The 18,313-nt window shown below is 47.6% G+C and overlaps 1 protein-coding gene across 1 annotated transcript in view; it reads left to right on the top strand.

Moving 5' to 3' along the window:
• BOP1 (BOP1 ribosomal biogenesis factor) overlaps window positions 1-18,313 on the top strand; it is a 696,945-nt gene that overhangs the window by 489,197 nt on the left and 189,435 nt on the right. Inside the window, exon 4 of the mRNA XM_069621900.1 lies at window positions 11,433-11,587. Coding sequence (XP_069478001.1) covers window positions 11,433-11,587 — 155 coding nt within the window. The remainder of the gene's footprint in view (window positions 1-11,432; window positions 11,588-18,313) is intronic.

Here is an 18,313-nt window from a genome sequence, read left to right as displayed (position 1 = left end):
GCAGCACTGTGGGAGATGAATGCGGCATCCACCCCTAATTGGGTGGCATCAGAATGGTGGTGACCTCACCCCAATTCCCGGTTCCTTACCTTGTGGAACCTGGGATGAGCACAGAAGACTATGCCAATCTACAACCTGGGCATGAGCAACCAGACCTGAAGCTGTAAAGTTTTGAGACACTCGTGAAGGCGAAGCTCTGCTCTGGTGCCGGCAGTAGCCCACGTCCCCTCGGCCAGATGAGGCCAAGCGTGGTGCATGCTGCCCTTCACCAGGCAGTGTCGGCCCAGTAGCAAACCCTTGGATCCGTGCCCTTTGGGAACCCAGGGCAAAGTCATGCAGGGAAAAGGCAGCAAGAATGAACCAGAGCGCCAATGGCATGCAAGATCTGAAAGAGCCAGACCTGCAACTAGCTCCAATGCAGAAGGCGCCACCCCAGCTTCATCAGCTCATCCCCAGTGGCCCCACACGGCTCTCGAGAGCAGCTTTGGGGAGCCAAGGATGCAAAGGCCTTGCTTTTTGGCTACCTTTGGGAAGATGACTGATTCCTTCTACCCTCCGCCATGACGCACTACAGAAGCATCTGCTGTTGTTGCAGTGGTATAAGGCGAATGCTTTGAATGCTTTGCTGCAGAGCACTGGGCCTAGCCCCCTACTATACCATCTCCTGTGCTTTTTTTTCTTTTATTCCTTCTTCTCGTAATAAGGTCCACCATATTTTATTTCACTTACCATTTCTCTACTATTCCTTCCTCTGCCCATTCTCGTAAGCAGTGTTTGTAAACCTCCGCTTATTCCATTTCCCTGGCTTCATGGTGCTAGTGGCTGCCACAGGGGAGAGGGGTTGTTTCGCCAGGGGTGTCTTGAGCTCACAGAATGCCTTCCTTCTCATGTGGGTTCCGGGGCAGGGGAGCAGCGGACCGATCATACACCCCAGTGTCTGGGCCAAAGGAGCATGCTTGCCATTGAGACCTTTCCGAAATACCGGGGTGTGCGTTTAAACAATGCAGCGACATGTTGCAAAGGGCCACTATCGTCTAAGCACTCCCACTCCATGTTTGTCCGTGTTCACCTGGGAAGCCTGCCGCAGTCAACCAGCAGCAATTGATGGGGGAAGTGTGGTCTTGGCGTGGAGTACAGCCACGACTGTTCTCCAGTAAAACCCCACCATTCTTATTACCAAACTACCTTACACATACCTGCATCTAGCCTAGTGTGTAACTGGTTTTCGTTGCACTGCTCAGGTTGTAGTTAAATATTATTTTATTACACTGTTGAATCCATGTGTATCTTGCCATATATGTCTAATTTGAATCTAGGTGCGTTGTCTCCACTGCTCTTTCATTAGTCTATAAGACTGTCAGTAGATGTCTTGGGAATTATCTATGTACTGCACTTAATGGATTTTGAGGGGGTCGGAAATGTGTTGCACCTTGGTGGTCTTGAGGCCTTGAGGTTAGGACATGGGTTGCACCTTGGTGGTCTTGAGGTTAGGACATGGGTTGCACCTTGGTGGTCTTGAGGTTAGGACATGGGTTGCACCTTGGTGGTCTTGAGGTTAGGACATGGGTTGCACCTTGGTGGCCTTGAGGTTAGGACATGGTTTGCACCTTGGTGGTCTTGAGGTTAGGACATGGGTTGCACCTTGGTGGTCTTGAGGTTAGGACATGGGTTGCACCTAGGTGGTCTTGAGGTTAGGACATGGGTTGCACCTTGGTGGTCTTGAGGTTAGGACATGGGTTGCACCTTGGTCTTGAGGTTAGGACATGGGTTGCACCTTGGTGGTCTTGAGGTTAGGACATGGGTTGCACCTTGGTGGTCTTGAGGTTAGGACATGGGTTGCACCTTGGTGGCCTTGAGGTTAGGACATGGTTTGCATCTTGGTGGTCTTGAGGTTAGGACATGGGTTGCACCTTGGTGGTCTTGAGGTTAGGACATGGGTTGCACCTTGGTGGTCTTGAGGTTAGGACATGGGTTGCACCTAGGTGGTCTTGAGGTTAGGACATGGGTTGCACCTTGGTGGTCTTGAGGTTAGGACATAGGTTGCACCTTGGTGGTCTTGAGGTTAGGACATGGGTTGCACCTTGGTGGCCTTGAGGTTAGGACATGGGTTGCACCTTGGTGGCCTTGAGGTTAGGACATGGGTTGCACCTTGGTTGTCTTGAGGTTAGGACATGGGTTGCACCTAGGTGGTCTTGAAGTTAGGACATGGGCTGCACCTTGGTGGTCTTGAGGTTAGGACATGGGTTGCACCTAGGTGGTCTTGGTAGGACATGGGTTGCACTAAGATGGTTTTGGGGGTAGGGAATTTGTTGTACTTGGATGGTTTTGGTGGTGGAAAATGCGTTGCACGTAGATGGGACCTCTTCCAACTGCACGGACACTCGCACATAACTACCAATATGCTGACTCTCTCCTCTGCACCAAAAAACAATAGAATGTGGCTATACCCCTTGATTTAATTTTGGTCTAGCTGCACACGTGATTATATACCACCATATACATCTGAACAATCTTTAAAACGCAGCTATCCCCCATGAAAAAATGGTCCTAGTTGCACGCATCTCGTATACAAGCAACACCTCCGCTAGAATGCAGCTACTCGAGACAATTTGGCCTAGCTGCACCCATACTGAGTGTGCATACATAACACCCTACTCTCTCCACTGACCTGGACTGCAGGCCCCGAGAGCGTTCAACCCACAGCACGTTGAGATCATACAAATGGTGAATGGCGCTCTACAAATGCCCCATAACATGACCATTGGGTCCCGTGGAAAACATGGCTTTGGTAGTGCTGGTGTTGTGTTGAGGTCTGTGGGTGCGATTTCTCGCCGTCACCATAACCAGTACAATGAGGGACCCTGCAATAACTCAGACAGAAAAGAGCCAAGTAAACATTACTTTATTTAATGCACAAGCATTCGCAAATGGGCCGCAAGTTCAAACGTCTCGCTAAGCAAGTCGTCGAAGTGCCGCGCCTTCCTCTACACATCGTGCTCTTTTATACTTTTCTGTTTACATTGCCTTGCACATAGCACACGTCCACCCCAGGGCGGATCTCCAGTTGGAGTTTATCTGAAGTATCCAGTTGGAGTTTAACGAACAACCATTGCACATTTGCTATCGTGGTCTATCGTGGTTTTCTGTTATCCCGGTCTTCACATTCTTTCGTGCCCCTTTGTGCCCGTATCTCTGTGCTCGAGGCCATGCTTACTCATTCCTTCCCCCCACCCGTATTCTGCAGATAGTTTTAGCAGCATGCAGTGACCAAACACAATTCTTCTGTTAAAAACAAGTTCTTGCCGGGTCAGCAGGTCTTAAACGCCGCCGTATAAAAGAGAAGGCCTCTTCTTTTAGCAAAAAGTACATTCATTTAACGCATATGGTGATTAGTACAAACTCCAAGTGTGAGCACAACGTTACATATGCATGCGTACCTTCAGGTCAAAAGGTTGTGCAGATTGATGAGCAATAGAGTCGAGGTTAATGCGTGGTTGTGCTGATCCGTGGTTGATTGTACAGGTTTTATGTGGCGGTTCATTGGGTGGTGGGGTTCAGTTGATGGGGGTAGGCGGGGGGGTGGCTTAGCACTTTTCAAATGGCTATTATTGGTGATAGCAGACTGTGCTGCCTAATCGCTTCAAAGCACTTGCCACCTTGTGGTTGGCCTCAAGGTGGACCGTTGGACTCCTATTGGTAAGTTGCCTTAGATTGTCTTACTGGCGAGTTGTTTAATTCGCGGGGTGCAGGTGGTGCGACTGGATGAGTTTTCTTATTGTTGGGGCCCAGTCTCCCGGCAAATGCTGCTGACACACGGTGGTTCCTGACTTCCTGCTGGTTAACAATCAACAGGTGTAATCTGTCAAGAGCGCCAAGAGGCCCCTGTGGGGGTGAGCGTGCGCTCCACAAATACACCTGGCCTGGTATGCGTTGGATCCCTTGCTGAAGTCAGACATGTGAATAGGCATAGCTATAGCAGATATAACAGACCTACATAGTGTCTGATTTCCTAGCAATTCATAACCTGGTGTTCTACACCTGGCCTGGTTTCTAAGCAAGGAAGAGCATATCGGACCTTGGTACGCAACAAATCACGACCACGGGGCTCCTCTCGCTCTTCCTCCACTCGGTCATACATTTTCTAGTGCTTTTATTCCCCCTGATAGGCCTTGGGGGAAGGCGCTATATAAATACTAAACGCATATACAAAAATACAAATAGTAATCCTTGTGCTCTCGTCCTCGAGGGGGAGAGAGAGAGAGAGGGAGGGAGGGGGAGAGAGGGAGGGAGGGGGAGAGAGGGAGAGAGGGAGAGAGGGGGAGATATGCATCATTCACAAACCTTCGCATCCACTTGCGTTCAGATTAGTTGAATTTCAGAGGCCTTGTGCAGAAAGACCTGCAGACCCCCCAGGGGAGTTGCTAGGTCTGGAAAAGACCCGGGGCTAAGCTGATGTCGGAACAGTTGGGACTGGGGGCTAGCTAGCCTTTTGGCTGTAGCTCCTGAGATTCTATACCGGGCTACAACCAAAAGATCAGGGGCTATAGCCCCCCCTAGCAACCCCCCTGAGACCCCCTATTATGAATATCTATTGGCCGCATCGGAAGGGACGTGACGGAAAGTAACATTGGGGGGGTTTCATGGTCCCTTCTTGGACACTCTAGGGCGTCGCTGCTAGTGGGATTGAAAGTTCCCATGTCTACGGCGATGCTTGAATGCTCACTGGCCTTCGTATGTAGCAACTCCAAAGTTTGTTAAACCATGAGAGAGAAATTTGAAGGCATCCCAGCTATGGACTCGGAAGACAGAGTGAGATTAAAGGCTGCTCCCAGGATCCAACACTTTGCTGAAGGGAGTGGGGAAAGCAGGATTTGGGACCAGTCCGCACTTGAAAACGTATTTGACCAGTTTATTATAGCAGTGCACTGAAAAGTGAAACACTGACCCAAAAAACGAGCCTAAGATTATATAAATTGCAATAGCAAAAAAACATAGGATTATAGCTCCCCCTCCTTCCCATCTTGAGTGGTGGATAACAGGGGCAGGCTGCACATTCACGGAAGCCATGGATTCACAGTGAAAGGAAACAGAACTCAATAGGTCATTTGCTGGAGTCCTTATTTGACACAGCATGCAGTGTTATCCTCCCCTCCCGTTTACAGTCATCCACACCTGTTTAGAGAAAATACCCCCTCCCATTTGCATTAGAGGCAGCAACCTCTAATGCCTCTTATTGTAATGCGTTCACACAAAGTTGAACCTCAGGGGGGTGCATACGCATCAACTGTTACACGAAAACGTGTGAACCTCTGAGATGGGAAGACTTTGGCCATCTGACCCTGCATCAGAGGATCCAAGTCTGGAGTTAACCAGTCCCGGGCAGACTGTGTGCAGGAGGCATGACACCACCCCTGAAATCCTAACAGTGCTACAATATGCAGGACGGTGTCACAAGTCTCTCCCCTTCTCACCTGTTTTTGTTTGCTTGAGACCTTCTTTGGTGACTTCTTTCGCACGGTCCGGGATTTGTATATACCCGTGTGCTGGTCTTCGTATTCCAGCGTGAGGATGACAATCCAAGTTTTAAGGAAAGGAAGGAAGGGGGATTCAAGGAACCGGGGAAACAGGATTCAGAAGAAGGCCCCGAGCGAACTCCGGCAACATACGTCCAACTACAGCAAGCGGTAGCGTTGAGACATGCAGAGCCGCGGGGGCGTGTCTGTTTAGTAGAACGCAGAGCGTGGAGCGCAAGGACTGGCAAGCAGCGTTCCGTATCAGGTGGCCATGTTGGAAGGATTACTGCATTCAATCCCCTATGGGTCAGGGACCACGAAGTCCAGAAAGGACGTAGGCGACGGTTCATGACACAGTGGACCACCTTACCGCACGCACAAGTAGTACAGCAAGTGCTACAAGTGGGATATTAAATTGTGGGGTGGGGTCACAGTGGGAAGGGGGCGCGCCCAAATTGTGCTGGGCCCTGAACTAAAGGAGAGGCCGGTGGCTTGGACAAGGCCCACGTGCCCCAAACAGAGATCCTGCAAACATGTATTTTGGGTCACTCGGCAATGTCTCGGGTGGTCTTGTCTGCATACTGGAAATAAAACTCACTGTGTTGCTGTCTGTAAATACATCTACTATCCCTGGGGAAAGAAGATCACCTTCATTCTGTTTACATAAATCCTCTTTCACTCAGGATATAAGCAAGTCAATCGGTGAGTAGATCACCTTCATTCTGTACATATATCCTCTTTAACTCAGGATATAACCAAGTAAGTCGGTGAGTAGATCACCTTCATTCTGTACATAAATCCTCTTTGCCTCGGGATAGGAGCAAGTCAGTAAATCCGCTTTCGCTCGGTGTTGGGGAGAATTCTCTTAAATGGCTAATTTCCCTTACCTAATGAGTCCCTCAGCAGCTTTGCCGGATTTCTAGGATTTATCTTTTCCACCTGGTAAAAGTGTGAGCCTTTTTCCCACTCTTACCTGTGTTTTGCTGTGTGTTTTCACTTTTTGTGTGATCTTGAGCGATGGAGCCTCACCTACTCCATGGCCTCCTATTTTCATGTTACACAGCACCTTCAGTGCAGTGACACAGGGTTGTTTTTGAGACTCCCCCCCCACCCCCCGAATCCATTTTCTGGGGCTGACTACTGTCCCCCAAAAAAGTTGCCATTAAAACCACAGACCTAGTACACCCCATCTTACATGGAGTATTGGAAAGGGTTAACTCTTATCCCTTTTTGTCTATCTCTTGGATCATTGTTTCGCTCCCTTTACATTAAGACTTGGCTGGTGGCAGCGGTATCTACCCTAACTTTTCTACCGCAATTATCTTATATTAACGTGGTAAAGTTTTAGGCTATTATATTAGCCTCAAACATAAACCCGCTTGACCAAATACATTTTATTTTAGTTCCGGCTGGGTTTAGTCACCATTTATTTTTGTTAAAGTCTTTCCTGCGTTTTTCTCTGCGCGCCAAACCAGGGATGATTCCTTTGTTCGCTGTCTTTTTGCGGGCTTCTGCACAGAAGCCCTCCTTAAGGAACCTGAGGGTCTAGGTAGGCAGGATGTGAGGGAGGGGTCTTTGGACCCCTGCCATGGGTTCCCTTGGTAACCCAAGTCGCACTTTTGTCTGATTGGCTAAGGGGACTGGCCTTGCCAGGCCAGCCACCCTGCTGTGTTATTGACAGCCAGGCTGTATTAATGGGGGGAAAACTGCATAAAAAGCACGTCTCTGGGACTGGAAAGGCATAGTCACCACTGGAACGAAAGAACCAACGAGGAACTGGCTGAAGAGGACCCCTACAACGACTGAACTGCCCGGTGAAGCCCTGCTGCGGGTCCGAATCTTCAGAATCCGACAGAGAAAATCCTACAGGAAACTTCTTCCCTTGAGCTGGTGGGATCAATCAGTTTGCCCAAACTGCAAGCTAGGATCCCTCCTCTGGTTGAATTCGCTGTACAGAGCTACAGTGTGCCGGATACCCAAGAAGTTCGGACCCTGCTTGGGTTTTAAGGAGCGCACATTTTATTTGTTGCTTTGCTCTGCTGCTGGTTTCTTCCCTGGGTAGTGCAGGACCCTCCAGTCATCCTACTTCTGATCAGTCCAACAGTCGCTTCAGGAACCGTGAGCCTGCAGGAACTACCAGGAACGTCCGCCTCAGCTACAGCTCCCTCTCCGTTCTAAGGTATTGTGCAAATCCGGTTTTCCGTTTCGTTCAACCGCAGTGAAAGTGTTTGAAATCTTTCTCCAATTCGAGGGCTTGTCCTTCTCCTCTCCTCTTTGAACTAACTTTTGTATCAACGAACCTCGTCCGGAAACCGTGCCACGAACTTTACCGCAAACTATCCTGAACTGTGTGATCTTGAGCAAAAGACTTTTGACCCATTGACTTTGGCCCTTAGCCTTTTCTGGCTGATTTCTGCGCTGAAGTTCCCCTTGTTCAACTGCCCTGAGTATTTACCTGTTGGTTTGATCTAATTTCTAATAACTTTCGTCTTTCCCTCCCTTTTAAATCGCTCGAGTGCCATCTTGCTCCCACTTCATTTTGTGAGCTTAATTTGTCTCGAATTTAAGGGAAGTGGTGTGGTGTATTAAGATTGTGATTTTTGACTTGCTTATAATAGTGTAATGTTATACAACTGAAGTGTGAAATAAATGTATGTTTTTACTTGAAAACCTTGAGTCAGTGTTTGCCTGAATCATAGTAATTGCTGTCCTTTGTGTAACTAATTGATACTGCTCACTTACTCTTGAGATAAGTCTGGCTGCTCCGTTACTGCTACCACTTTCACAGTGTAGTACAGGCTTGTACCAAAGGTGAATTTGTACTGTCACTTGTAGTCTTAATTGTGTGTGGTATTCCCAAAGGGTACTGCATATCATTCTGCCTAACACTTGGGATATAAGCAAGTCAATCAGTGAGTAGATCACCTTCATTCTGTAAATCAATGACCCAGGCCCACTCTGCTTAATAGCTTTCCTTAAGTGCTCGTTCCTGGTACAACTCCCCTACTATCCCGGGATAATCTGTAGCTGTTCAACCCCTGCCAGAAAGGAAGGGTTAATGGTATGGACATATTCCCTAGGGAGGCACCAGTCTTCTGAAAATGAAGGCGGTATCACGTTAAATGTGCTCTTGCTGGCCAAACACAGAGCTTGAAGTGTTCGCTTATCCCTGACATGCTTTACCCTGCCTACAGGTCTTTGGTGTGGGACAGAGAGGATTTATTTGGGAATAATGAAGTTCAAGGTGAGCCTCATGTTATGAAGCTTCCTTGGAGAGTCTGTGGAAGGGAGCTGTGGGGGTGGGTGGCCACCAGGAGCCCTGATACCAGTGAAAGAGCTTCAAGGTGCACGTGGTGAAAGGCAGACCCCTACACAGCCAGGCTCCAAACTCTACTCTGACCAGTGCTCGAAGAGTCCACAATAAGAAGTTGGGACACTGTCCCTCCTGTACACTGTCCCCCCTAGTGCCTCTCCCTCACTCCATCCCCCGACACAAGCCTCCTAGGGGGCTTCCTGCCTCCCCCCTGCCCCCACCTCAACACAAACTGCATTTACTAATAAGGACCTAGAAAAAGCTCCGTTTCACAACTGTACTGTCAAGAATGAAAGCACGTGCATTGTTTCATCGCCTGCTGGTGGTAGTTATTCCCCACAGCATGCAGCGTAATGTACCCCTCTCCTTTCCAATAATTCACCATTTACACATTTTAAAGCACATGGCAAAGACCATAACCATCCCACATTATCCGCACACAGCTCCAGGAGTGTAACCTTATTCATGCTTTTGTGCTGGGAAGTTAGCCTTCCAATGAAGGGAACTGCTGATCGCTCGGCTGCACTATTAAGTGGCAGCTCAGGACTGGGCGTTGTGTCCCAAACAGGTAATTGAATGAACGGAGTGAAAGCAAGGTCAGCAAGATGGCTCCGTCAGCGAGACACAGGTTCGAATCCCAATGGGGGAGGGGCAGTTTCTCCCACATGCTGCAATGGTTCTTTACAGTAAAACAAGTAAGGGAATGGTGCATTAATCTTCCCTGCCATCCTCCACTTACCTGTGGAAAGAGGACGGGTTGGGGCTTAAGAGAGGCTGGAACCTACACGTATTCCAAACAATGTATTTATTGATTATTTATAAGGCGCACTATACAGCAAAAACGATGTTTCAAGGCGCCACAAGACAAAAAAAGGGGAGGGGGGCACATGGGAGATGAACAACAATAAGGGTCCTTGTGATATTCGGATCGTGCAAGTGCAGTAACAAGAAGTGCAAAGGAGGGAAGGGGGTATAAGTGACAGTCAAGGCAGGGGCAAACATGCAGGTGAGGGAGAAGGTCGGGCTCGGGGACTAGGCAAGTGCTAGGGGGAGCACAAGGGGACAAGTGCCAGTGGATGCCGCAGGAGGACCGCCTTCTAAGTGTGAGGACGTGGGGTGGACCAGGACTAGTCGTTGGGGAGAGGGGCCCGGAGGGCAGTGTTGGTGTGGGGGTGCTAGTGGACTGCTCAAGGAGGGCCTGGTGCTCTGTAAGTCTCATAAGGACCAGGCTGCCAGTTGCAGCAGCAGAAGGGGGCTTTAGCTCAGGAGGGGGAGAGGGAAGGAAGCAGAGAAGATGAGGGTCTTGAGAAGCTTCTGGAATTTAATGTGGTCCGGCTCAAGCCTGAGAGGGGAAGGGAGGCCATTCCAGAGGGAGGCACCTACGGAGGAGAGGGATTCCACCCCCCCTCCACCCTTTGCTTGGAGAAGCGTCTGATCTGCTGAGAGTTGGAGCTAGAGGACCGAAGGCTATAGCAGGGAGCTGTTTAGGTAGCGAGAGTACTGGGGTCACAGACCCAAGAATGCCTTGTGGATGATGCAGCAGGTCTTGGATTTGATCCTTGCAGCCACCGGGAACCGGTGGAGAGATTATAGGGCTGGAGAGATGCAGTCCCTAGGCTTGAGGCCAAGGATAAATCTTGCAGTCCTTTTCTGGAGTAGTTGAAGGGGGCGAAGAGTGGTGAGCAGAGGATTGAGGAAGAGGTTGTTGCAGTAGTCCAGCCTGGAGAGGACCAGAGCTCTTGAGACATTGAGTTACTGGGGAAAGGTGAAGAAGGGGAGACGGTGAAGTTGAAAATGGGACTTCTTGGCAAGGTCTGTAATGCGAGGGGAGAAGGCGAAAGAGGAGTCAAAGATGCCACCAAGGTTTTTAGCAATGTTGAAAGACCTTGGCCGTGTGGCCAGCGGTGCAGGCTGCATTCCTATCCCCACTGCAAAGTGGTTTCTTTAGATAAATGATAGATTATGTCTCACTGACATAAACAAAGTTCAAATGAAACGCTTATCTCTCATATAATTAATTTTTATTCAAGTTGTATCGCACTTGATATGTGAATGTCATGCAGATGCTCAGTGGGAAGGCCAATGCATTTCGGAATGAAATCCTTCATCAGGGCCTTGTATCTCTAAGACAAGTCAAACTTGCAAAAATGGCTGAGCGTTCACTTACGGTGATCGCATACATTCAGATGCCAATGACAGGATTCCCAAGAAAATCTGATGCTGCAAGAGGACTCGCCTCAGCTCTTGGTGAACCCGCGTGACCAAGGTTTTTAGCCTCACAAGATTAGCCTGCCCATTGCTGTGTCCCTTCCTACTTACCAAGGTGAAGCTCGCTCTAGTCCCAGAATACTGTTGGTATCCCAGATGGGATGGTCTGACCACATACTGCTGTGTCCTCATGTTCAAACATTGAGGATATTTCACATCGCTGGCACTTGTAGTGGCTCTATTAAGTTATAGTGCCGCTCCAATGTGCCTCCTTTCAAGAGAGCTTGAATTTGGACTCGAATTTCCCCAAATATTTGCGCTATTCACAGGTTTTGAATTTTCCATAATTGATATTTTGGTAATTCTCACTGGAATGCTTTATCTTCTCTCATTTTCAGGATGTCCGCAATACAGTGGGCAACATCCCGATGGAATGGTACCAAGACTACCCACATATTGGCTATAACCTGGAGGGCAGGAAGATCTACAAACCCATCCGCAACAAGGATGAATTGGACGTGTTCCTGGACAAGATGGAGAACCCAGACTACTGGTAAGATTCTGCTGTGCTCCTTATTCCTCCCCAACTCCTCCACCTTACCAGCATTCTGCTGGCCCACTTCAAGTTCCCTTCTCCACTGAGCCAAACTATTTTCTCTCTTCACCTCCCTCTTTTCACTTGAAAACTGGTGCTGAAGTTGCTAAACCCTATTGTAGGTTTGGGGTGACTTCCTGTTTACGAGCAGGGAAATAATGGGTACCCAGAGGCAGGTCTACTTGCAGCAGCTAGGGTGGCTTTTTATGTGGGGCAGGCTCCCTGATTTGTACCGGAATGTGTATACAGGTGTCTCAAACTTAGCAGGGCCGCCGTTCCCAAAGTGCATTGTCTGTTCTCCAAACTGCATTGATAGCCCACTCCCACACCGTACGGGTGTCTCAAACCTAGCAGGGCCGCTGTGCCCAAATTGCATTGCCTGCTCTCCAAACTGCATTGATAGGCCTCTCTCCCACTATACAGGTGTCACTCAAACGTAAGAGATAAAAGGGCCGCCGTGCCCAATTTGCATTGCCTGCTCTCCAAACTGCACTGATAGGCCACTCCCACACTATACAGGTGTCTCTCAAACGTAACAGATAGAAGGCCGCCTTGCCCAAATTGCACTGTCTGTTCGCCAAGCTCCATTGACGGGCCTCTCTCCCACTATACAGGTGTCTCTCAAACTTAGCAGATAAAAGGGCCGCCATGCCCAAATTGCATTGTCTGTTCTCCAGACTGCACTGATAGGCTTTTCTCCCACTATACAGGTGTCTCAAACTTAGCAGGGCCACCCCGCCCAAATTACATTGTCTGTCCCCCAAACTGCATTGATAGGCCCCTCTCCCTCTATACAGTTGCCTCAAATTTAGCTGGGCCGCCGTGCCCAAAGTGCATTGTCTGTTCTCCAAACTGCACTGATAGGCCACTCCCACACTATACAGGTGTCTCAAACCTAGCAGGGCCGCCGTGCCCAAATCTGCATTGTCGCTAAGGGAGACGGAGACTAAAGAGAGCCACTGTTAGAACCCAACTACATAACTATACAACCCTTAACTCCACCCTTACACCCCGACCAAGACAACAACTAAACTAAAACAACTCAGAATCGTAAAATGCCGCGCAAACGACCCACCCAGAGGGAAAGAAGAGAAGAAAGAACAAACACCCCGAAACCTCAACTAAGAACCGCAACAACAGAACACACCCCCACAGACAGGTTCAAAGATCGGACCAACACTGAAAGAAGAGACAAATCCCTTTACCTAACTCCATACCTCACTGAGACCTACTCACCAGATCGAAACAACGCGACGCCAAAACCAACTACACTGAACAACCTACCAACACCACGAAGAATGACAAACTCCACCAGATACAACATGCGCACAACTGAAGCGATAACACCATACATCACCAAAGCAAGAAGAACCCCCAACCCACAACCATGTCCCCTGGAAGACGAACCAGATGAAAACAAAAACCCTAGGCTAAACCTAGAAGTACTACTTGAGAACGCTGACAACCTGAAACCTGCTCCTGAACAAGATCAGAAAACGACCCTAACAAAAAAAGGCAAACCAAGCTACACCTCTAAACTCCACTGCAATCTAATAAATGCAAGATCCATGTCAAAACACTCTACAGAGATCTTCGACCTACTCGACGACAACGGCATCGACATCCTCTTCATCACAGAAACTTGGCTGGACGACAACTACAAAATCACACTCCAAAGCTGCCTCCCAGCAAACTTTAAATGCCTTCAAATAAACAGGAAAAACAGAAAAGGAGGAGGCATCGCAATAGCATTTAAAGAGCAGCTAACAATAAGAACAGACAAACCACTCAACATCCCCAACTGCGAGTCCATGGTCATACACCTAACAACTAGCCCAAAAACCAACATAACATTCATCCTGGTGTACAGACCCCCAATTTATGATGCATCCTTCGTCGACAACTTCATAGAAGCCATAACCAACATAGCCATCAACCACGAACACCTAATCATACTGGGGGATTTCAACATCTGGTTCGAAGACAGTCATGCCAACTCCCAAAACTCACTAATTGAACAACTCGCCACCATGAAACTACGACAACTAGTAAAAGGGGCAACTCACTCGGCAGGACACACCTTGGACGCAATATTCGCATAGGAAAAACTCATCACCATGGCACCGCCGATACAAATACTGTGGAGTGACCATCTCATCATCCCATTCGTAATCACTCTGCCTACTCAAGTCTACATCCAACCTCCCAAACTCACAGCCACCACAAAAAGAAACTGGAAAGACGTCAAAAAAGGCAATCTATTCGAACAACTGGAGTTAACCAAGCCCTCAACAACAGAACTAGACCTAGCTGACCTAGACGGGAAAGCGGAGATACTACACAAATGGATTGCAGATACAATCGACAAGATGGCCCCAGAAAAACCATTCACACCATCAAAAAAAAGAGCAATGGCAAAATGGTTTACCCCACTACTAAGCACCATGAAAAAGGAAAACAAAAAGATGGAAACGGAATGGAGGAAAGATTACAATCCAGACAAAAAAACAATGTTCCAGAAGCACATTCGCGCATACAAGAAGGAAATTCAAAAGGCAAAGAGAAAGCATTATGATGACAGAATCACAAATGCCACCAACACACAAAAAGAAATGTTCTGTATCATTAAAGAAATGAGAAACCCACCAGGCTGTGACAACACCCCAACCCCTTCGGAGAAACTATGCAACAACCTTGTAGACCACTTCAAAAAGAAGATCAATGACATCCGACAAACCATCCAACAGAGACCAACCAGCAGCGACTTACAACCAAACGAACCCAAATCAGAACCGCAGCACAAACTCAATAACTACCCTCAAATATCAGCAGAGGCATTCGCAATGCTAATAAAACACAGCAAGAAAGCGGGCTCACCGATGGATCCCTGCCCCCCGGACATCTACAAATCAATCCTCGGACAAGGAACACCAGCAGAATACTTCAGAAACCTTCTAAATCTATCACTGGCAACAGGGACAGTACCAAGGTTCTTCAAATCGGCTTACATCAAACTACTTCTGAAAAACACAAGCGGGGACGTAGATGACCTCTCCAACTACAGACCAATCTCCAACATCCCCTACCCAGCCAAACTCCTCGAAACCTACGTATACAAACTAACCCAAGAATAAGTTGAAGAACACCACCTGCTAGACCAAGCTCAAGTCGGCTTCAGACCCACAAGAGGTACAGAAACAGCACTACTATCCATCTGGGATGACCTAAAAACAAACGCAGACTCCAACACATCTGCCCTTATCCTGCTCGACCTCTCAGCAGCCTTCGACACAGTTAGCCATGACACCCTAACCAAAAGACTAGAAGACATAGGCATAACAGACACAGCGCTACGCTGGACTAAATCATTCCTAGCAGACAGAACTGAAACCGTCTGGATCAAACCCTTCAAATCCACCCCACGAGTCCACGACTGTGGAGTATCACAAGGATCCTCACTATCTCCATTGTACTTCAACATCTACCAAACCCCTGAAATCAGAATCTTCAAGAAACGCAACATCAAATGCTACAACTATGCAGACGACACTCAAATCATCTACAAGATCGAAGACACCCAAGCCGATCATTCAAACCTAACCGACTGTCTAAAAGAAGTCTTCAACTGGATGAATGCCAACAACCTGAAAATCAACCCAGGAAAAACAGAAATCATGATCATATCCAAAGAGCAAGAGAAGGAAACCGCCATCCCGTGGCCAACGGAAATGGGATCTATACCATCACCATCTAAGGTAGTAAAAAAATCTGGGAGTCCTGATGGACAACACCCTAACCTTAGAACCGCAAATAAACGCAACAGTCAAGAAATGCTTCTTCCTCCTCCACACGGCAAGAAAAATACTACCTTTCCTCTCCTTCACACACAAAACACTCACCATCGTCGGCCTCATCATGTCAAGTATCGACTATGCAAACAGCCTCTACCTCGGTATACCGGAATACCTACTGAAGAAGCTACAACGGATCCAAAACACTGCAGCCAGACTACTCCTCAAACTATCCAGAAGAGACCACATCACCCCGGCCCTAAAAACACTACACTGGCTCCCAGTAAAACAGCGTATCATCTTCAAAACAATGTGCATAACGCACAGGGCAATCAGCGGACAAGGAGCTGAATTCCTACAAAAAAAAATAACAATCTACAAGCCAACGAGACCACTCAGGTCAACCAACGAAATCCGACTGGAACAAAAACCTTACATCAAGAAGAAACTCGGAGGCACCGCTTTCTACCACTTAGCCGCGAAAACCTGGAACAACATCCCAAAATTAATAAGGAACACCAAAGACCACCTTAAATTCAGAAAATTACTAAAAACCTACCTCTTCAACACCGGAGACTAAAACCGAAACAACAATAAGACAAACGAATCATCAAAAAAGGACAGTGACAAACCGCTAGAACCGACAGAAGTACCCTGGGCACCAGCAGGGCTGACGCTGGACACAGGGGTCCACCCGCGAGACCCAGAGAAACGGATACAACTACTCCAGCCAACCCTAACCATCCCACACCGCCCTTACAGCCACAACTAGGTCCCACGAGGCTGTGGAACAGACAAGATACCACCAATCACCACACAACCGGGTGTATGGACAGTAGCAGCGGCGCTAGTCATGTGGAGGGGGGGAGGAGCATGCAAGGTTTATTAAGGGAGCGGGCGGAGGGGACCGCTAAATCCTCAAACTGCCTCGAATGGAAAATCGGGCACGTACCTCCTGAGGCTCAGGGTGTACAAGCATCCCGTCGGGTAAGATTACACAAGCCCAACCGGTTCAGTCCAGGATAGAGATGACTAACGAATACCATTAACAATTTCCTTCTCTGCATACACCTCTCAAACTCCAAACTAAACACAACCACAAACCTCTAGCGCAGCAAACCGCACGAACTTCACTACACTGCAACAACAAAACAAAAAAACACATAGACTCGCACACCAGCACACGACGACTACCGGCCGCATACACCCCAGGCCCAGCCGACAGAACCACCGGGCTGAGGCTGCCAACAGCACATCACTGCAATCTTGCACTTTTCCAGCCTCCACCCACTAACCCACCATCCCCCCCTCTTTCAGAGCCGCCAGAGCGCCAGGGGACTACTCCGGTGGTGATAGTGCGCGGTACAAATGACCTTTAACATTAACATTAACATATGCTACCATGGCATAAATTAGTTTTCAGAAATGGAGGAGTTAAAAGTATCTTGATTAGCAAACAAATGTGATTAGCAATTTGTACTATTGTAATGTCACCAGACGTTATTTGTACACAAGACATAAAATGAGGAACAATATAGCATTATTTATTTGTTTAGTCCCAAAAGAACCTTTACAAAAACATCAATAATATACATATACAATATCTCATAAATGCATGAATTTCTCAACAATCAATACATAACTTAATGTCCAATAGATTGCTAAACTTCATTTCCAATACTTTGTTAAAATAAGGTCAACTAACTTACTTTCGTTACCTTAGTTAAAAATTACAAGTACATACACTGGCAGTGAACCAAGTGTGCTAAATAGCACTGAAAGTAGATAAGATACTGATAATCTAGATGTATGGATACATTAAATTGTAAGAAAGAAGTTTGATAATGATACGGTAAAGCCGATACAGAGCAATATGCAGACTCAGAATTGAGACCGTAGTCTCAGAAATCTACTGATTTAATGGTATCACACTCATGCACGTAGTGACCCAATATACACACGCAAGCTGCCCCCAATTGTATATGCTCTGTAAAGACGTGTCTCGCAGTCTCTATCATTTAAGGTATTTTATAAATCCTGCACACCCTTTTTTCTAATGGCATCTTGATAGGTGCTCCCTGTAGCATTTTTGCCTACTGCTGAAGTGAGAAGAGTGTCTGTAAAATGTAAAGGCTAGCTGCATGAATGGACACAAATAAATAGGGTCTGGAAACAGGTTTTCAGTGGGATACTCTGTGCAGCTGGGTCCAGGTGGTGACGCACAGGGCAGTGTCCCATAGATTGTAGGATCCACATGCTTAACCCATCATCTACTTTGCAAGGAGAAGTTTCATAAATCAAAAAGTTCCCAATGTTAAAAGCAAGTCATAGACTGAGACTAGGTATATAGAATGGTTTTGCACCAGGGAGGGGAATTGTCAACTTCAGGTGGACAAGATGGCCCTTGCCTGTCATTGATATGATTGTCAATATAGTATTAAATCACACTTTCGGGGAGGGTAGGGCTGCTAATAACCTCAACCCCCAAGCCAGGGAGGGCCAAACACATCATTTCAGCCCTGTACACCCTTGAAAAGTGATGTTTATCACCATTAGTACTCAGATCCACCATCTGTGTACCGATACTTTTTTCTTTTAATGGCCTGTGGCACCTTAAAGTCTGGAGGTGATTATTCCTGTTGCACTCTTCATTAGCAACTTTCAGTGAACAGGGAAAAGAGGGTGGTGAGACCCGTGAGGGCAAGATAGGAATGCAGGGTGATTTGTGCTTTCATTGAACAGGGTAATTTTAAATGGCAAGCTGTGCTATACAAACGTCAGTTTAATTAGCAAAACAGCATAATTGCATAGCAAATAGCTATGCACACTGCTTATTTTATGCCTTGTGCTACAGGACCTCCCAGTCCCCTGCGAAATTTGCTGTGCAAGGAAC

This window comes from Ambystoma mexicanum, chromosome 5q (assembly GCF_040938575.1).
Source record: "Ambystoma mexicanum isolate Mex_15411 chromosome 5q, UKY_AmexF1_1, whole genome shotgun sequence".
NCBI classification, from domain to species: domain Eukaryota; kingdom Metazoa; phylum Chordata; class Amphibia; order Caudata; family Ambystomatidae; genus Ambystoma; species Ambystoma mexicanum.
The sequence above is the reverse complement of the archived record's forward strand: the minus strand, read 5'-3'. Positions and strand labels throughout refer to the sequence as shown.